At 31.1% G+C, this 16,081-nt stretch overlaps 1 protein-coding gene across 1 annotated transcript in view; it reads right to left on the bottom strand.

Annotated features, from left to right (window-relative positions):
- Window positions 1-397: 397 nt before the first annotated feature.
- The window catches only part of RIOK2 (RIO kinase 2), a 39,426-nt gene continuing 23,742 nt past the window's right edge, over window positions 398-16,081 (bottom strand). Inside the window, exons 4-7 of the mRNA XM_075368558.1 lie at window positions 13,861-14,070; window positions 6,332-6,523; window positions 3,338-3,430; window positions 398-1,253 (exon numbers count right to left, since the gene is read on the bottom strand). Coding sequence (XP_075224673.1) covers window positions 566-1,253; window positions 3,338-3,430; window positions 6,332-6,523; window positions 13,861-14,070 — 1,183 coding nt within the window. The 3' untranslated portion in view covers window positions 398-565. The remainder of the gene's footprint in view (window positions 1,254-3,337; window positions 3,431-6,331; window positions 6,524-13,860; window positions 14,071-16,081) is intronic.

Genomic DNA, 16,081 nt, shown 5'->3' with positions numbered 1-16,081 from the left:
CAGACAATTTCAAAAATTGTTTGCTTATTTCTGGAAAAGCTTACTCTCTACAGGCTTTCTGATTTAATAATTATATAAGAATTACATAATTATTTCTATAAAATTATGTTACGTGTGTATTTTTTGATAATTTCTGTTGTATTAAAGGAATACAAGTGCAGCATTAGAATTAACGACAGTATATTTTCAATTAACACAACAGAATTTTCTTCTTGTACAGTTGCGTTACCCTCACTCCTTTATTGAGGCTCACACATTCCTAACACGAGTGGTACAAAACAATTTGGAAACTACTGTCTCAAGGAATAACCAAGTGTTTCATAATCTACATTAAATTTGTGTAAAAAATAAACACAATGTGTAAGGATACACAGATTCAAATAAATCAAACTCAGTAGCAAGTTTAAAAAGCACCTGACAAACCTTTATAATATAGAAGATATAAAAAAATTCAGTGGAAGTATTATAAGAAATCAAGAAGAAACAGAATTTACAACAAAAAAAAAATTTACCTGTTAATTGTACATTTTATTTATAAATAACATAACATATGAATGATTATTCATCATTCCCACTCAGAGAATTTTTCATAATCTTTAACAGTTTCTCTGTTTTCCCTACGTTTTCTCATAACTGCACTGGCTTCACCTTTAGCCATACAACGTTTTTTAACAATAGCTTGTTCTCTTTTGTCTAAAGCTTTTTTGACCCTATCCCTTATTACATCAGGTGGAATTGTAGAAGCCGTAGTAGAATTAGTCCAAGCAACACTTACTAAATCAGATTCTGCATAATTACTCTCATTATCACTAAAATTACCATCAGACTTCAAACTTTCTTCAAGTTTTTTATTGTTACTTTCTGATATTTCTATGCATTTTTCAACAGTAATAAAATCATTACTTGCTTGCAAATCTTTATTACTTACAATATCATTACTATTAACTGAAATATTTTCAACCTTCTCTTTTAAGTTTTCAAGTTCATTTAGTTTATCAATCTCTTTATTATTATAATTATCAAGCTGATTTGAACTAATATTTTTTTCACTTTCTAATAAGGACTGTTCAACAGACAATCTTAATTTTTCAATTTCAGAACTTTCCTGATCTTTATTGTTCTCTTCATCACCCTCTTCTGTTTCATTATCATCATCACTTCCCTCATCAATTCCCATTCCAATTAATAAATGTTTTTCCATTTGTTTAGTAAAACCACTAGCAGAAACTTCAAGATCCATAGCATCTTCTCGGCTGTACAAAAAAATAAAATATCAAATTATAATTTTTTAATACAAAAAGAAGCAATGTAACAGACAACTAAAATATCTGCTTTATAAGGTAGAAAACAACAGTAAATTTCATCATAATAAATAGATAAGTAATTAAATATATAGTAATTTCATCATAATATAATAAATATATAAGCAGATATGTTAGGAATGTATGTAAGACTATATTAGCAAGGGATTGACATGATTCTTATTCAGTTGTCTAGTCTGTACCCTTCTTAGTGTGCATTTATGGTGTTTAAGAAAATCAAGACAGCATGTAGACATTCAGTCGAATTTGTTTCCTGAAGGCAAGGAACATTAAATCAGCTGAAATTCACAGTCAGATTTGTGATGTTTATTAAGAAAATCCAATGAGTGATTCCACAGTATGGAGATTAAGCAATGTTTAATGATGGATGTGGTAATTTGCATCAAGATGAACAGAGCAGACTATCTTTGTTTACCAATGATTTGATACACCCATTAATGACAAGATTCAAGAGAACAGATGATTCAAAATCACATCTTTCGGTGGATTTCCCAGAAATTTCATTGCTTCTATATAAAAATTTGTGTCAATAAACTGAATCATCAAAAATGTGCATGAGTGCCAAAGAAATTTACAGAAAATTGCAAAATGAATAAATGTTCAATGAATTCTCAAAATCTTCTTGAATTCGAAAAATATTTGTGTATCAAAGAGCAACAAAACTTTATACAAGAATGTTCTTGATCTTTCTTAATAGCCCTTCGGAACTTTGCCAGGCCGCAATGTGCGGCCTGGCATTGTCATGGAGAAGAATGACATCTCTGATGGGCATACCCATCTTTTGTTTTGGTAGGTGGCTTTTGTTGACTGTAGGATCTGGCAATAGTAAGCCAACTTCACCATGATGAAGTTGGCTGATTCTTCACCATTGTTGATTGTGAAGAAAATCAATCTCCCCCCAAATCAAAAAAATACTGCAAAAACTTTTCTGGCTGACAAACAGGTTTTGGCTTTTACTGGGCATCCCTCATTCTACCTTCACCACTCCTTAGGTGCCATTTTTTACTCCCAAGTGTAATGATGGATCCATGTCTCATTGCACATCATCACATGTGATGATGTGCCTCAAAAAATCATCCCCTTCTTGCCAAAATCAATTCAGAAGTCTCTCACAGACCTACAGACTGACCTGTTTTTAATTTTCAGTCAATAACCTTGGATCCCATCAAGCAATAATTTTTCTAAGGCCAAGATGATCAGTGATAATGGATTGAGCACTCCCACAGCTGATAACGACTTCTGACGTGATTACTTCAACAGTGAACCAGTGATCACCTTCAATAAGCTCTCGAATGGCACGGATGTTGTCAGCTGAGACTTAATCTTGGGTGTCGATCATGACTTTTGTTTTCTACAATTTCTCACCCACCCTTCAAAAAAAAAATTGTCTGGCCCAAGTATACAATTGGTTCTGGGACAGTATAGCGTCCCCAAACTGTACCTTCAAAAAAATTTTAATTTCCGCGGGTTTTACACCTTTATTAATTAAAAACTTTATGATTATACATTGTACAACAGACGACAAACCTCTTGCTCACTCATGGATGTACTATCAACAGAACAGAGCGGAGGAGCTAACCAAGCTTGTTGCCCCTCTCTAACACACCAAACATTAACCCCCCACTCTGCCATCAGCTTGGAACTGCTTGCTGCGTAGAATAGCAAAATTACATTTAAATCTGATTCAACCTCGTTTATCTAGTCTACAACTATTCATAAGCATTAAATCTCTTATCTGCCTTCATCCCAAAGCAAATCAAATACCATACAGGAAAATTATCATTATTATGGTCGAGAGTAATCTCCTTTGTTATAGATGAAAATAGTTAAATTTAAAAATGAAAATATAGCAGTATATAAAAAAATTTATCAAACAGACTTGTACTTACAACCTGTACATCTTACACATAATATAGTAAATGTTTAAGTACTTTACAACAAATATTGAAATATTGAATATACACAATAATATTGCGTATAGATTTACATAGATTAATTAATTTAAAAAAACTTACTTAATTACATCAAATGTAGGAAACATTTCACTTTCATATCCAAAACGTCTCTTGAAAAAGTCACGTACACAATTAACATCTCTTTCAAAATACCTAGAAAAAAAATTAATAACTAATGAATGTTATAAATAGAAGTAAATAAAAATTTTTAAAGAATTAACAATTTTAGTGGGTGGTCTGATGAAATTTCATTAACAGAAAAAGATTATTTATACTTTTACTACACAGTTTTCTTAGGCCCAATTAGGCAAATTGCTATCATTACTTTTTTCACAGAAAGGTGATTAAATAACTGGTATATAATAATAATTAAGTGATTCATGTGAACTACATAGTTACAAAATGAGTTTTTATTGACAAGGAGAATGCAGAGAACTGCATACATTGTTCATTTACAAAGTATTAAACGGTTCACAAGGTCATGATCTGTTGTTAATTACGTAGATTTTAAGCAGATTAAGATAGCATTAAAATGGAATTTATCTAGCTTGGCCTCAAGTAGGCCAAGTTACATGAGACTTGTATATCTACATGTGTAAACCTTGCACACGGGAAGACAAGAATTATCATCTAATGAACCAACTGACATTCAGTAATTAATTTAATAATATACAGGATCTGGTAAATAAGTTGAGACAGTTTTGAAATGACAATAAGAGAATTTGTAAACTGGAATAATTTATTAATATAGAAATACAGCCAATTGTATGCTAATTTTACTTAAAAATGTTCATTTTGTTTTAAAAATCACATACTTCAAATGCATTACATTCAAATGCATACATTCTTCCAAGTCTCTCCCAGAAGTTGCAAGTTATCCTTTCCAACATCTCCTCTTCAAATCAGCAATTTTTTGAGATATAGCAAGCTTGAGGTTGTCAACTGTACAGGTGTTTTGATGTAAACTCACGACTTCAGATAACACCACAAGAAGTCACAAACAGAAGTACGGATGCTAGGCTATATCACCAAACCAGGAAATGATGTGGTCTAGCAAATTGTGACAAGAATTATCATAGAGATTTGAGCCACATGAATTGTAACACCTTCTTGTTGGGACCATATTGCCTAGTGATTGATATGACAAACTTCTGGTTTAAGCAAACTGTTTATCTTTCAAGAACAATCAGTATTCATAGTCACAGCTGCCTACTCTTTATTTAATAAAGTAAGGATTTATAAGAAATGACACTAACTTGACCTGTATCATACCAAACTGTGACTCAAACAGTGAAGTTTTCAAATATTGAACTATTTTTGACGCTGATTTCATATAAGTGGTTTCTTTCTATATTGTACAGTTTTTTTTAATTACCATTTTTTGTTGTAAGAAAAAAGCATTGTGACAATAGTAGAACAATATTATATATGCATATTTCTCCATGCCCAAAATGTGCTTCTTTTGGATTTTCTGGTGCATTTTGCTGTATGTACATCATTCTTGAGATTCCAGTAATAGTCAGTCAGCATTTGAGTTCAATTTTTCCATGTTTCCAAGTGAATATTTTCTGGTGAAAGTGTTATCCATGTTTGTTACTCACAGCTACAATTTTGGTAGAGAAAAAATCCAGATGACAATCTAAGAAGAAGAGGATCTTTAATGACATATTACATCGAAGTGCTTTATATTTTTTAAGAAGCTATAGTTCTCTGTAGGTATCTGCTTTATGGTTTTCAAGGAAGTTGTTTACAACTTTTTTTTTAAATTTTCACACAGCAATCTCACAGTCATTCAAACTGTCTTCAAATTTGTTATCATTCATTAGTTTTCTTATCTGCAGTTCAACAAACATACTTCCTTTATCTTAGCATCGCTTATATAAGGAAATTTTTTTTTTAGAAACTGAAATCCAGTCCCATCACGATCCAATGCTTTAACAAAATGTTTTATTAAATCTAGCTTAATGTGTAGTTCCAGAAACTAATAATGAAACTGATCAGAGATTCTATACACACAAGCAAGCAACATTTCATATTAAATTATATACTATTTTCTCAAGAACTAGTCAAGAATTAATTATTTTTTCCACCTTTTTTTTTTTAATTTTATACTTGTTTGGAATATTCAAAATAAAATATATTACTCTGAAAATCATTTATAGATTTGCTAGCATTTATTTAATAAAATTAATAACACATTTAATGATAATAAAATATTTATTACAAAAAATAATTAAATTTTGCTAGTTTTCTTACATACACATTCCCAGTTCTCTTACCATCTTCAGTTCTTGCTGTTAGCGCCCCCTTGAATCTCTAGCGCCTCCAAGGGGCTATGCAAACTACAAACTAAGACAAGCATGGCAAATCTTATTACACTGTACAATTTTATTCATTATGTTTTTGTAAACTACACTACAGTTGTAAAAACTTTATTTGTTACTTTAATAATTGCAAAACCTAGAAAGTTGAAATTCTGCATATTTATCCAAAGTGACAAGTAATGTTTAAAATTTTGAATCATATTAAGAATAAGTTTGTAGAAAAATAAATTGTATTCATACACAAAAGATAACATATCATATTACACATTCATGTGGTTTTAACTCAGAACAGATTTCTAAAAACTACAACAAACCTGGTTTTCATACCCTATAAACTAATACATAAAATGGATTTTTTTGTAGAAAATATAAATTTTTCAGGTTAAAAACTTGAGAACATTAAATGAAAATGGCAGTTCACACATTTTTATAACAGTACTGTAAGAAATTAATGAAATGAAATGGTTTTAACAATTTTTCATTTCGGCTTTACAAAAAAAAAATTTTAATGAAAAAATTATGCAACAATTGATTTTAATATAAAAATTGAATCTAGAAAAACACATCATTTTCTGAAAATATTTAATGTATATTAAACAGGCCAAACCGAATTTTTACAATTAAATTTAAAGCAGACATAAATTTGTTAAACAAAGAATATGCTATTAACAAAAACTGAGATTACAAAAACAAAAAATTATTAGAAAAGATTAAAACAAGTTTTACTTACATTTGGGCATTTATATGACAAGTTGATACCATTTGTGGAAAATCAATTAAAATAGGTTTACCACCAGGAGTAATCATTAAATTGAATTCATTAAAATCACCATGTATAACGCCACAATTACCAAGTTTTACAATTAAATTCATTAAGTCATCATAAAGTGCTTCAATATTTGGTACTTCATGCACTTGGCTCCTAAAAAAAATTGGAATCAATCATTACACATAAGAGATTCATCATTAATCACAATATAAATTAACGTTACAAAATTTTACAATGAATGTCATACAATAAATATTTACCATTATATTGTTAAAAAGAGTCATTTGGTTCCAGGTAAAAATTATAAAATAAAATAAAAATCAAGGTGTTTTATTTAATTTTTAGGTATAATCGTTTCAATTTTTGTTTCTTGAAAAATTTTTCTTTAATATCTATCCCCATCCACTAAATTAATGAAAAGTGTTTACCTCATGAGAGGAAATTTCAAAAAAGTCACATAAGAGACACTAGAAATTCAATAAATAAAAAATGTTATATATTTATTACTTATAATGCCATTTAAATTACCAAGTTTTATCCTTTTAGTTTTTGTTTAAGTATACCATCACAAAAAACCTAAGTGTTACTGTTGCAAGGAGGGGGTGAAGCCATTATTAAAAATGTCTTAAATTGAGTTCAAAATGGTTTATAGTTTTCCAAATTTATTTTAAATTGATTTATCAAAATCTTTTGTTAAAATGCATTTTTGGTATGTAACTAAAAAAACAAAACCAGTTTCACCAAGAGAGAAGATGGACCTCTTGAAATTTCTTTTTTTGTAACTATATATATATATATATATATATATATTACAAACAAAAATTAATGAGTTAAGAGCCCCCATTCAAAATCTCATTAAATACTCTAAAAATTAAAAATGTTACTGCAAATATAACGCAGAGCTTAATTTTTCCATTAAGGATTTTTCTAAATCTATTTTGAACAAATCAAAGCCAAAAGTATGACTTTTACGTCAAGAGGAAAATTTCCTTTAAATGTTTCAAATTAATACAATCATAGGATCTGAATCAGAGTTAACATAGGTTGAAGGTAAAAATCAGTTCGGCTGTTCTTTCATGAAGTCCAGAAAAATAGATATGAATCATGATAAAGTAATTTCTTTCAGTTTTGTAAGAAACACAAAGATAATTAAAAAATAATAATAAACTATTTTGTTGTAAACTGTACAGACAAAATTAAAGACAATGCATACGCAGAAAAGAAATTAAATGTTTAATAAAGTAAGAGGGGCTCTCAAAATGTTATCTACCTACCTTAGAAAAAGTGGTGGCAGAGAAGTAGTGTCATTTTTATTTTTCAATATATGTTCCTTGCACTTCCACAAACTAGCTCCATTTAGCCTGCACAGAGGTTATGCCAGAGTAAAAAAATGTTTATCTTGCTCCTCAAAATACCCTCAAACAGATGCATTCAGTTCATCGTTGCCGTAAAAATCCTCTGCCCCAAAGGTTTTTCTGTTTCTGAACAGGAAAAATCACTGGGAGCCAGAGCCAGAGATTACAGGGAGGATGAGGAAGTTCTTGAAATCCACACTCCCTTAATGTTTGCTTTGCAATGTGCATTGAAACAGTCATGCAAAAGCAAGACACCTTTGGATAGCTTCCCTTGCCTGTTTTTCCTTTATTGCTGCCCATAGCTTCTCAGATACCAAGATACTCAGCGCAGAAATTACCAGTGACAGTCTGCTTGTGCTCCATGTATTCAATCAACAAAATTCCTTCACTATCCCAAAAAATTGTGGCCATGATCTTCCTAGCCAATGGCTGGGTTTTGAATTTTTTGGATGTTGGGGAACTTTTGTTTCCACTGCATGGACTCTTGTATGGTCTTCAGTAATGAATTCATGTTTCATCACTAGTCACCAACCTGCTGAAAAAAATCCATAGGATTCCTTTCACACAGCTGCAAGTTCTCCGCAATCAACTACACACAACATTGCTTCTGATGTGGTGTGAGGTTTTGTGGGACCCATCAGGAACTGATTTTTGTCATGTGTAAATGGTCATCAAGTATTGTTGTAATGATTCCTTCAGACATCCCACATTCTGTAGCATGTATTGCAACCCTAACACGTCTGTCTTCTATAACAGTCCGTCCACTTTCTGGCAGAAGGGTGTGGTTGCTTCCACAGGTCTTCCACTGCAGGGATCATCTTCTATGGATTCCCTGCCCTACTTAAATTTTTTGGACCAAAATTTCATTTGGTATTGTGAAGGTGCATTATCACCATACACAGTCGCCATCCTACTATGGATGTCCTTCAGACATTTCCCTTCTTTGGTGAGAAACTTTATGACTGATCAATGCTCCAATTTACACAAATCTACTGCCATACGCGGGTTTTACTAACTTCAGAGGACTACTGCATTAACACATGTAAAAGAAATTCAATCACAATTAGGTCATAGCACACATATTATGAACTACATATAGATATCAAACGCATCTCAATATGTAACTCACAACAGCCCTAGGTAGATAACATTTTGAGTGCTTCTCGTATTTACTTTTAACATTCTTTTTTCCTTAAAATTTCACTGAAAAAGCAAAGATGATCTACATAGCCCTAAATTAAAAAGCAACTGAAAAGAATATTAAGTACACTTTGATGTATGACTAAGGTATAATAAAGAAAGGGTTATGATCTACATTAGACTTGGAGAATAATATTTGGCAGCTTAAAGTGATTGTTTATAAAAGTATACATTTGAAAGTTATAAGATGTTATTTTTATTAATGTTTTCAATATTCTTCTTTTTTACTTACTCATTAGTAAAGCATTTAAGGCAGATACAAAGGAAAAATGTCACAGGGAATCAAATCTGGAGAATATGATGACTACTGTATGGAACTAGATATCTCCACCAAATTTTCAACTAATTTTTTTCAATTAACCTTCCTTTTAAAAAGCATACAGTATAAAGTATATTCCATATGAGTTGAAAGTTGCATAACAGATGAAACCTTGTTCATGTACATTCTTTTTAAACAGAAAATAAATTAACTAACTTTTAAATTATTATCTTCTATGACCGCATAGAATCATTTTAATAAGTCCATTATCCAAGTCTCTTTGATGGACTGTTTGGGCCTTGCAGTCCTTCCAGTACTTTTTCATATGTTCCGATCTTTGTGCTTTTTCTAGTACTGAAAATGTTTGTGTTGTGAGTTTTTTCTTGTGAATATGAAGCGAGTGTTTTTGTTCTCGATTTTCTTGTTTAATTTTATCTTACCTGTAATGTCTTCTGGTGTGAGGACAATTTCCTTCGGATCCTCTCTTATTTCTCTGCATCCTGTCTTGGTGTTTTTCAAGTCGAGATTGTACTGTACTAGCTGTTTCAGAAGTCTACCATCTTGCATTCTCATGATATATCTAAAGAATCCTAGTCCCCACTTACACATGGTATCAGTGATGGGTTCTAACTCATTGTACACAACTTTGTCAGGCACAATCTACCACTGCTTGCCTTTCTAGTACTTTTTACTAATGCAGGTTCTTCAAATTTTCTGGAGTCTGTCTGTTTGTTTTTGATTCTTCTTCCAGGTGGAAGTGTTTCTGCTCCATAAATGGCTTCTGATTTTATAACTTTGTTGTAGTATCTTATTTTTGCATTTATTGATGGGTATCTTTTATTGTAAGTATACCATGTTAATTTTTGAGCTTTAAGTAGTTTGTTACATCTTATTTGGATCGAGGTTTTTTACATTTAGATTGTTTGTTATTATTTCTCCAAGGTATTTAAATTGGGTTACTATTTTTATTTTATTACCATTTATGTTTACTTCTTTTAATAGTGTTGAATTTTTTGGGGCATAATTTCTGTCTTTTTGAATGATACTTTGAGACCAATTTTATTTGCAATGTATCTGTGATTTAACTTCATTGATGTAGGAATGCAGTTTGCTAGTAGTGCCAAGTTGTCGGTGAAACCATGATATTTATCTTATGAATACTATAAAAAAATAAAATTTCAATCATGTATAATTAAACCAAAAAAAATCATCATTTCAACAAATTGAAGTTGATAATCGGATAACAGTACCATTCCTAACTCAATTATGAGTTATCGTTTCATCATCAGATGTAAATCATTCATGAACAATTCCATCAATAGGAGTTAAAATAGACGCAATCCCAGGTACTTTCGAGGAGCATTTTTTGAGCTATTCCCTCATTACCATTTCTAGAGCACAGCTGATAGTAGTGGTGAAAGCCCATCCCCTTGGCGCAGACCTGTTTTGATCTAAAATGGTACCAGGAGCCAGCCTCTAAATTTTAGCTTTGACTTTGTGTTTGCGAGGGTCAGTTTTATCATATTTATTAATTTGGTATGTAGTCTGAGGTGTCTTAGAATTTTTAGTAAAAATTCTTTGTGAATGCAGTCATAAACTTTCTTAATTTACAAATGTTTATCACCATGTCTCTGTTTCTTTTCCTGTTGCAATCCATTAATAGCTTGAGACTCATGATCTGGTCTGGACAGCTCCTCCCGGATCTGAAACCTCTCTGGTATTCTCCTAGTTCTTTCTCAAGCTGCAAACCGATCCTGTTGAGAATGATTCTTGAAAGAATTTTGTACGTTGTGTCTAGGAGTGAGATTCCCCTGTAATTTTTAGGGTCTGTTCTGTCCCCTTTTTTGTGTAGCATATGGATGAGGGCTGTCGTCCAGTGCTCTGGTAGTTGTTCTTTGATCCAGATGTTGACAAGCTGTTGTAAAAACTTTTTGCTAATCTTCCTGCATGTTTCCAGATCTCTACAAAAGTCTTATCTTCTCTGGCTGCTTTGTAATTCTTCATCTCATACAGTACTTGGCAGACTTCTTTTAAGGGGGGGGCTGATGTTTTCTGGTGGTATTGTTATTGGGGTGCTGGTGTTGAAGTTTAGGAGTTCTGTCGGTTCTTCACAATTTAGGAGTTTGTTGAAATATTTGGCTAATATTTCCGCATTGTCTCCCTAATTACAAAATTATACAAATTACCTTTGTAGAGCCTCCTTGAGATTCTATGGTGTCCTGGTTGATGTTTCTTATTTCCTGCAGACCCATGATGAAAATTTTATGTTGGTCCATTAGAACAGATATCATTTTTAGTTTACAAGTCTGCATGAGCAAGTTTACATTGTCTATGGAGATGTAGGTGAATTGCTTTGGTTTGATTTTAGACTTAGACTTTGGACAAGTATTTTTCTTGTCAGCGAGTGTAGTGTTGGGACATTACAATGCTTTTGAATGCATGTTTTCTTCTGAATGGCAGCCTACCGTACCTGAATTGTTACCTTCTCTGAACTCTGGTGTTGCTTGGTTCAGCAGGTGGAATATTCCTTAAAACACCTCATGCAGTTGACTGTCAAGGGGTCACCTTCGGTGGGACTAGGTTCTGAGTTACAACTCCAAATGTGATCTAGTGAGGTGTGATTTAAGATAACTGAGATAAATGATGCTGTGAAGTTGGTTTAGATTCAGTTCACCAGATAAATTTCTCCTACTTGTTCCGGATATATCCAGGTGTACCTCATGGACACTCAATCCGACTTTTGTTAAAGTTGTTACTTTGGAGAAAAGTTATAAAGTATGATCATAAGCATTACACCTCCTTCTTACTCATTACTAATGTAATAAATAATAATTTTTCAATCTTTTTCTTCCATCTTTCTAGATGGGTAAGTTTCTTTCGCTTCTTGACACTCACCTTATTTCAGTCAGGTAGATTGTATGCATCAAATTATGTCATTCCTTTCATTTAAAATAGTTTTTCAGTTAAAACATTAAGTATAACATTAGAAATGCATCTTTCATAAAAATTAACAGTCTATATAACATATTCCCAGATAGATCTGGGAGAACTTTTTAATTTTTAACTACTTCATAAACTTCATACATAGAAATTTCATTTTGAAAGAAAAATCTGTGAACTTTTCTTGTGATGGAGATTTTGGATACAGTGCCCAAGTAGTTTATAGTGCTGACTATTTTTTTTTCTTGGTTGCAGATTTTATAAAGCCTGATCAATTGTGGCTTTCTCTCGTTGCATTATTTTATAAAACAAAGCTAATTTGTACAGCAAATTTTTAAAGATTTGTAAAACAAAGCTATTTTTTAACACTTCAGGAATTACTTTCGCAATTCTTTTATCCATGGGATATATGTTTTAGTTGGCACTGTGTAGTCTTTCTTCTATCAAGTACAAACTGCTGCAATTGTATGCCTATAATTTATTACAATTAACTTGTTTATTTAGGAATAAGTAATAAAGATTTACATGTTTATTTTTATGTTATGTTCATTGTTATTTTCTAAATTTAAATTTACTAATGAAATAAAATTATTTTCATTGATTATTAGATATTTGATAACCCTAAACAGTAAGAAAAAGATTTGTATTTTACTACTTGCACTAGGATGTGAGTTTAGTTAAAACTGTGAATATTTGGACAAGAGAACTGTAATTGTACGAGCACCTTTCAAATTTATATCAATCATGCATTTTCATTTTATTTTAATTTCAGATTGTTAATGTTTCAATAATCGAACAGTTACTTTTATATTAATGATAACAAACATTTTACCTGGTTGCAGTAGAAAGTAATATTGCACATACTCCAGTAAGGTGTAACTAAAATTGTAATAAAATAGTGTTTCTGACAACCAAAAATGTATAAGAAATTTTGTTCATTCAAATTTTATTACAACTTTAATTAAACAACAAAGTGGTAAAAATTAGCAACATCTAGAAATATAAATAATTAGTTCTGCAATACCTCAACACCATTTATTTTCTTATTATGCTGCCTACGTTGTAATCCTAACTATACTAAAGCAACTTATCTTTTCTATCTTGCATGAACTACTGCTGATTATCATTTAGAAATAGGCAACAGTAATTTTCAACCATTACACATGTGTTGATAAAATTTCATGCAAAAGAAAAACTCAAATATTAAACCAAGGAATTTCAAACAACTTAATTCAAATCTAACTACTAACCAAAAACTAACACAAGTAAAGAAAACTAAATAAACATCATTGGTAAACACACAATATTAAATTATGAGAAATTTATCTGATGAATCCAAGTAAGATTGAATTTGGAAACATCTCTGGACATTTTCAAATGATTTACTAATGTTATTTTACTATAATTTTAAATCCAAGTACGATTAAATTTGATAATTTCCTGAAAGTATGTATTTTTCTAGTAATATAATTTTTTTGACGTTTCCTATTCTCCAAAGAATTATATACCTGCCATAACCATGTACTTTTACTTTAACAAATGCATGTAATCATATCTTTGACCAATAATTAATTTTTCTTCAACATATATGAGAAACATTAATATGTATTAAAACCCTTGACAAAAAAAAATTAACAATGCCACAGACATGAGCACACAGGAATATCCATAATCAGTAAAATTAAATGTACTCTCACAATAATTAAAATAGAATTATTAAAAACACAAATACTCACAGTGGATAACCATCAACAAGTTCCATAATAACACAATGTCTATTACAATCAATAGGTTTTGGAACAGGAAATTGACGATCATGTAATGCCTTCAAGTATGCAAATTCTTTAGTAGCAGATATTCTTGACAAATAAAGCCATGATGCCTTATGCCGGTGTTTATGATAATCACGCTTCTCCTTTAAGTTTCGGAAACAAATTCTACCAAGCCTGAAAAAATTAAAATGTAATTATTACTTCAATTTAAAAATATTACCTTAAATGGGATTGTTAATCATAATTTTTTTGTTCCCAAACATTTTCAATAAGTACTTTATTACCATACATATTTGCATTATTTCTAAGTGTTTAAACTATTTACATTTCCAGACATTCTTGCCTGTATATAGTTTATAAACAGAAAATCTTGTACTGTCACAGTGGGCAATCGGCAATCTGCACTCATTGTTTAAGTGGTTTAGAATATTTTTAAATTATCATTTCCTTTTAAGCAGAAATGTCTAAAGCATTACTAAAGTTCTTAGTCAACAGCTATTTTTTATGTAAATAATTAACAATTACCAATACTGTTTTAGTGTGTTTGTCATACATAATTACCTTTTAGGAATAAAACCTAAGGCACCGTGTAAATTAAATTTGAAGTTCAGTTCGTTAACAAAACTCACATTTTTTTAGCATTCCTAGGAAAAAAATTCTGATCTTTTAAGAAACTTACTGATAGTCATTAATATAAAGTCATACAACTTTATGTCACTTAACCTTTTGAATAAATTATATAAGTCAGAACTAACCCTGAGTTTTTATCCAAGTTTTATGACCTATATTTCACTTTTTTCCCTTCCAAACATGTATTCAATTTGTTTTACACTTGCATGGTAATGCAAGAAAAAAAACAAAAAATCTACTAATACCATTTGAAGTGAAAAGGGGAGAAACTAAATAGATTTAGTTGAATGTTGAACAATTTATTAACAACGTTGAACATGGTTGAATTTTGTACAATTTGACTGCAATTATTTATAAACATCAAATATGATGAGCCTATGTTAACCACTCCATTGTAAGAAATAAGCGTAATTTGCATGCAAAAAATTGAACTGTAAAACAAATTTACTCCTTACTCTACATAAAATATACTATTCATAAGAACTTTGTACACTTCATTACCTGTAGTTTTTTCTAATTTTCTTAGAAACCCAATTTTTTACAGAAAATATTTTTTTTTAGAAGAGCAAGGATGTATGATACTCTTTTAAACACAGAAAACCTATACAGGCCTACATCACACATAGTGTCCTTTCTTTTTGTTTATTCACAAGCGTGGCACTGACTTCATCATTTAACTGCTGTTTGAAAAACTGGTTCTGAAAAATGGCTTTAGCATTTTCTTGTGAAGAAAACTGACCTCTTTGGGCCAAATTAAGGCTGGCTATACTTGTCAAATATCTACTTTAAAATTTCAAATTTTAAATTTATCCTCAGAAGCCTTTTTTTGGCCTTCATTTGACAAAGGCAGCAAGAATTAGTTGTTACAACCACAAGATGTATACACAATTTGATATACCATTTCATATATTTTTAAGAACTAATACAGCTACTCTACTGAACTAATTGAATCACATTAACAACAGCATTTTTTAACCTACCATCTCTAATGGATGGCAAATAATACATAAAATTGATCTTTTATAAAAACTTCTCCCTCTATGAATCATGAGACCTTACTGACGGTGAGAGGTCTTGAGTGCTCAGTGATACAGAGTAACTGGACACAAGGTGCAACAATATCAGAGAGGTATCTGTTAAAGAGCCAGACTAAGGAATTATTCCTGGAATTAGGCAGCAACTCTTTCAGTAGTTGTTAAGGACATAGGTCAGGAAGACTTAAACAGGCATATCAACATCACTCAGTCTTCTGAGTACTGCGCAGCTGAAAGCAATGGAAAACTACAGCTGCTTTATTTCCAAGAAAATGTAACTCACTGTATTTTCATGTAACAAAGATGGAGGCGCCTTCCTAGAAAATATATTCCGGAGGTAAACTAGTCCCGTTCAGATCTCCAGGTGGGGACTACTAAGCAAGGGGTCACCAGAAAATTAAAAAATAATCTATGAGTCTGAGCGTGGAATGTTAGAAGTCATGTAGATGTAGTAGGAATTAGTGAGGTTCAGTGGAAAGAGGAAAACAACTTTTGGTCAGGTGATTCTGGAATAATTAACT

The sequence above is a fragment of the Lycorma delicatula genome, chromosome 1, assembly GCF_047948215.1.
Source record: "Lycorma delicatula isolate Av1 chromosome 1, ASM4794821v1, whole genome shotgun sequence".
NCBI classification, from domain to species: domain Eukaryota; kingdom Metazoa; phylum Arthropoda; class Insecta; order Hemiptera; family Fulgoridae; genus Lycorma; species Lycorma delicatula.
The sequence above is the reverse complement of the archived record's forward strand: the minus strand, read 5'-3'. Positions and strand labels throughout refer to the sequence as shown.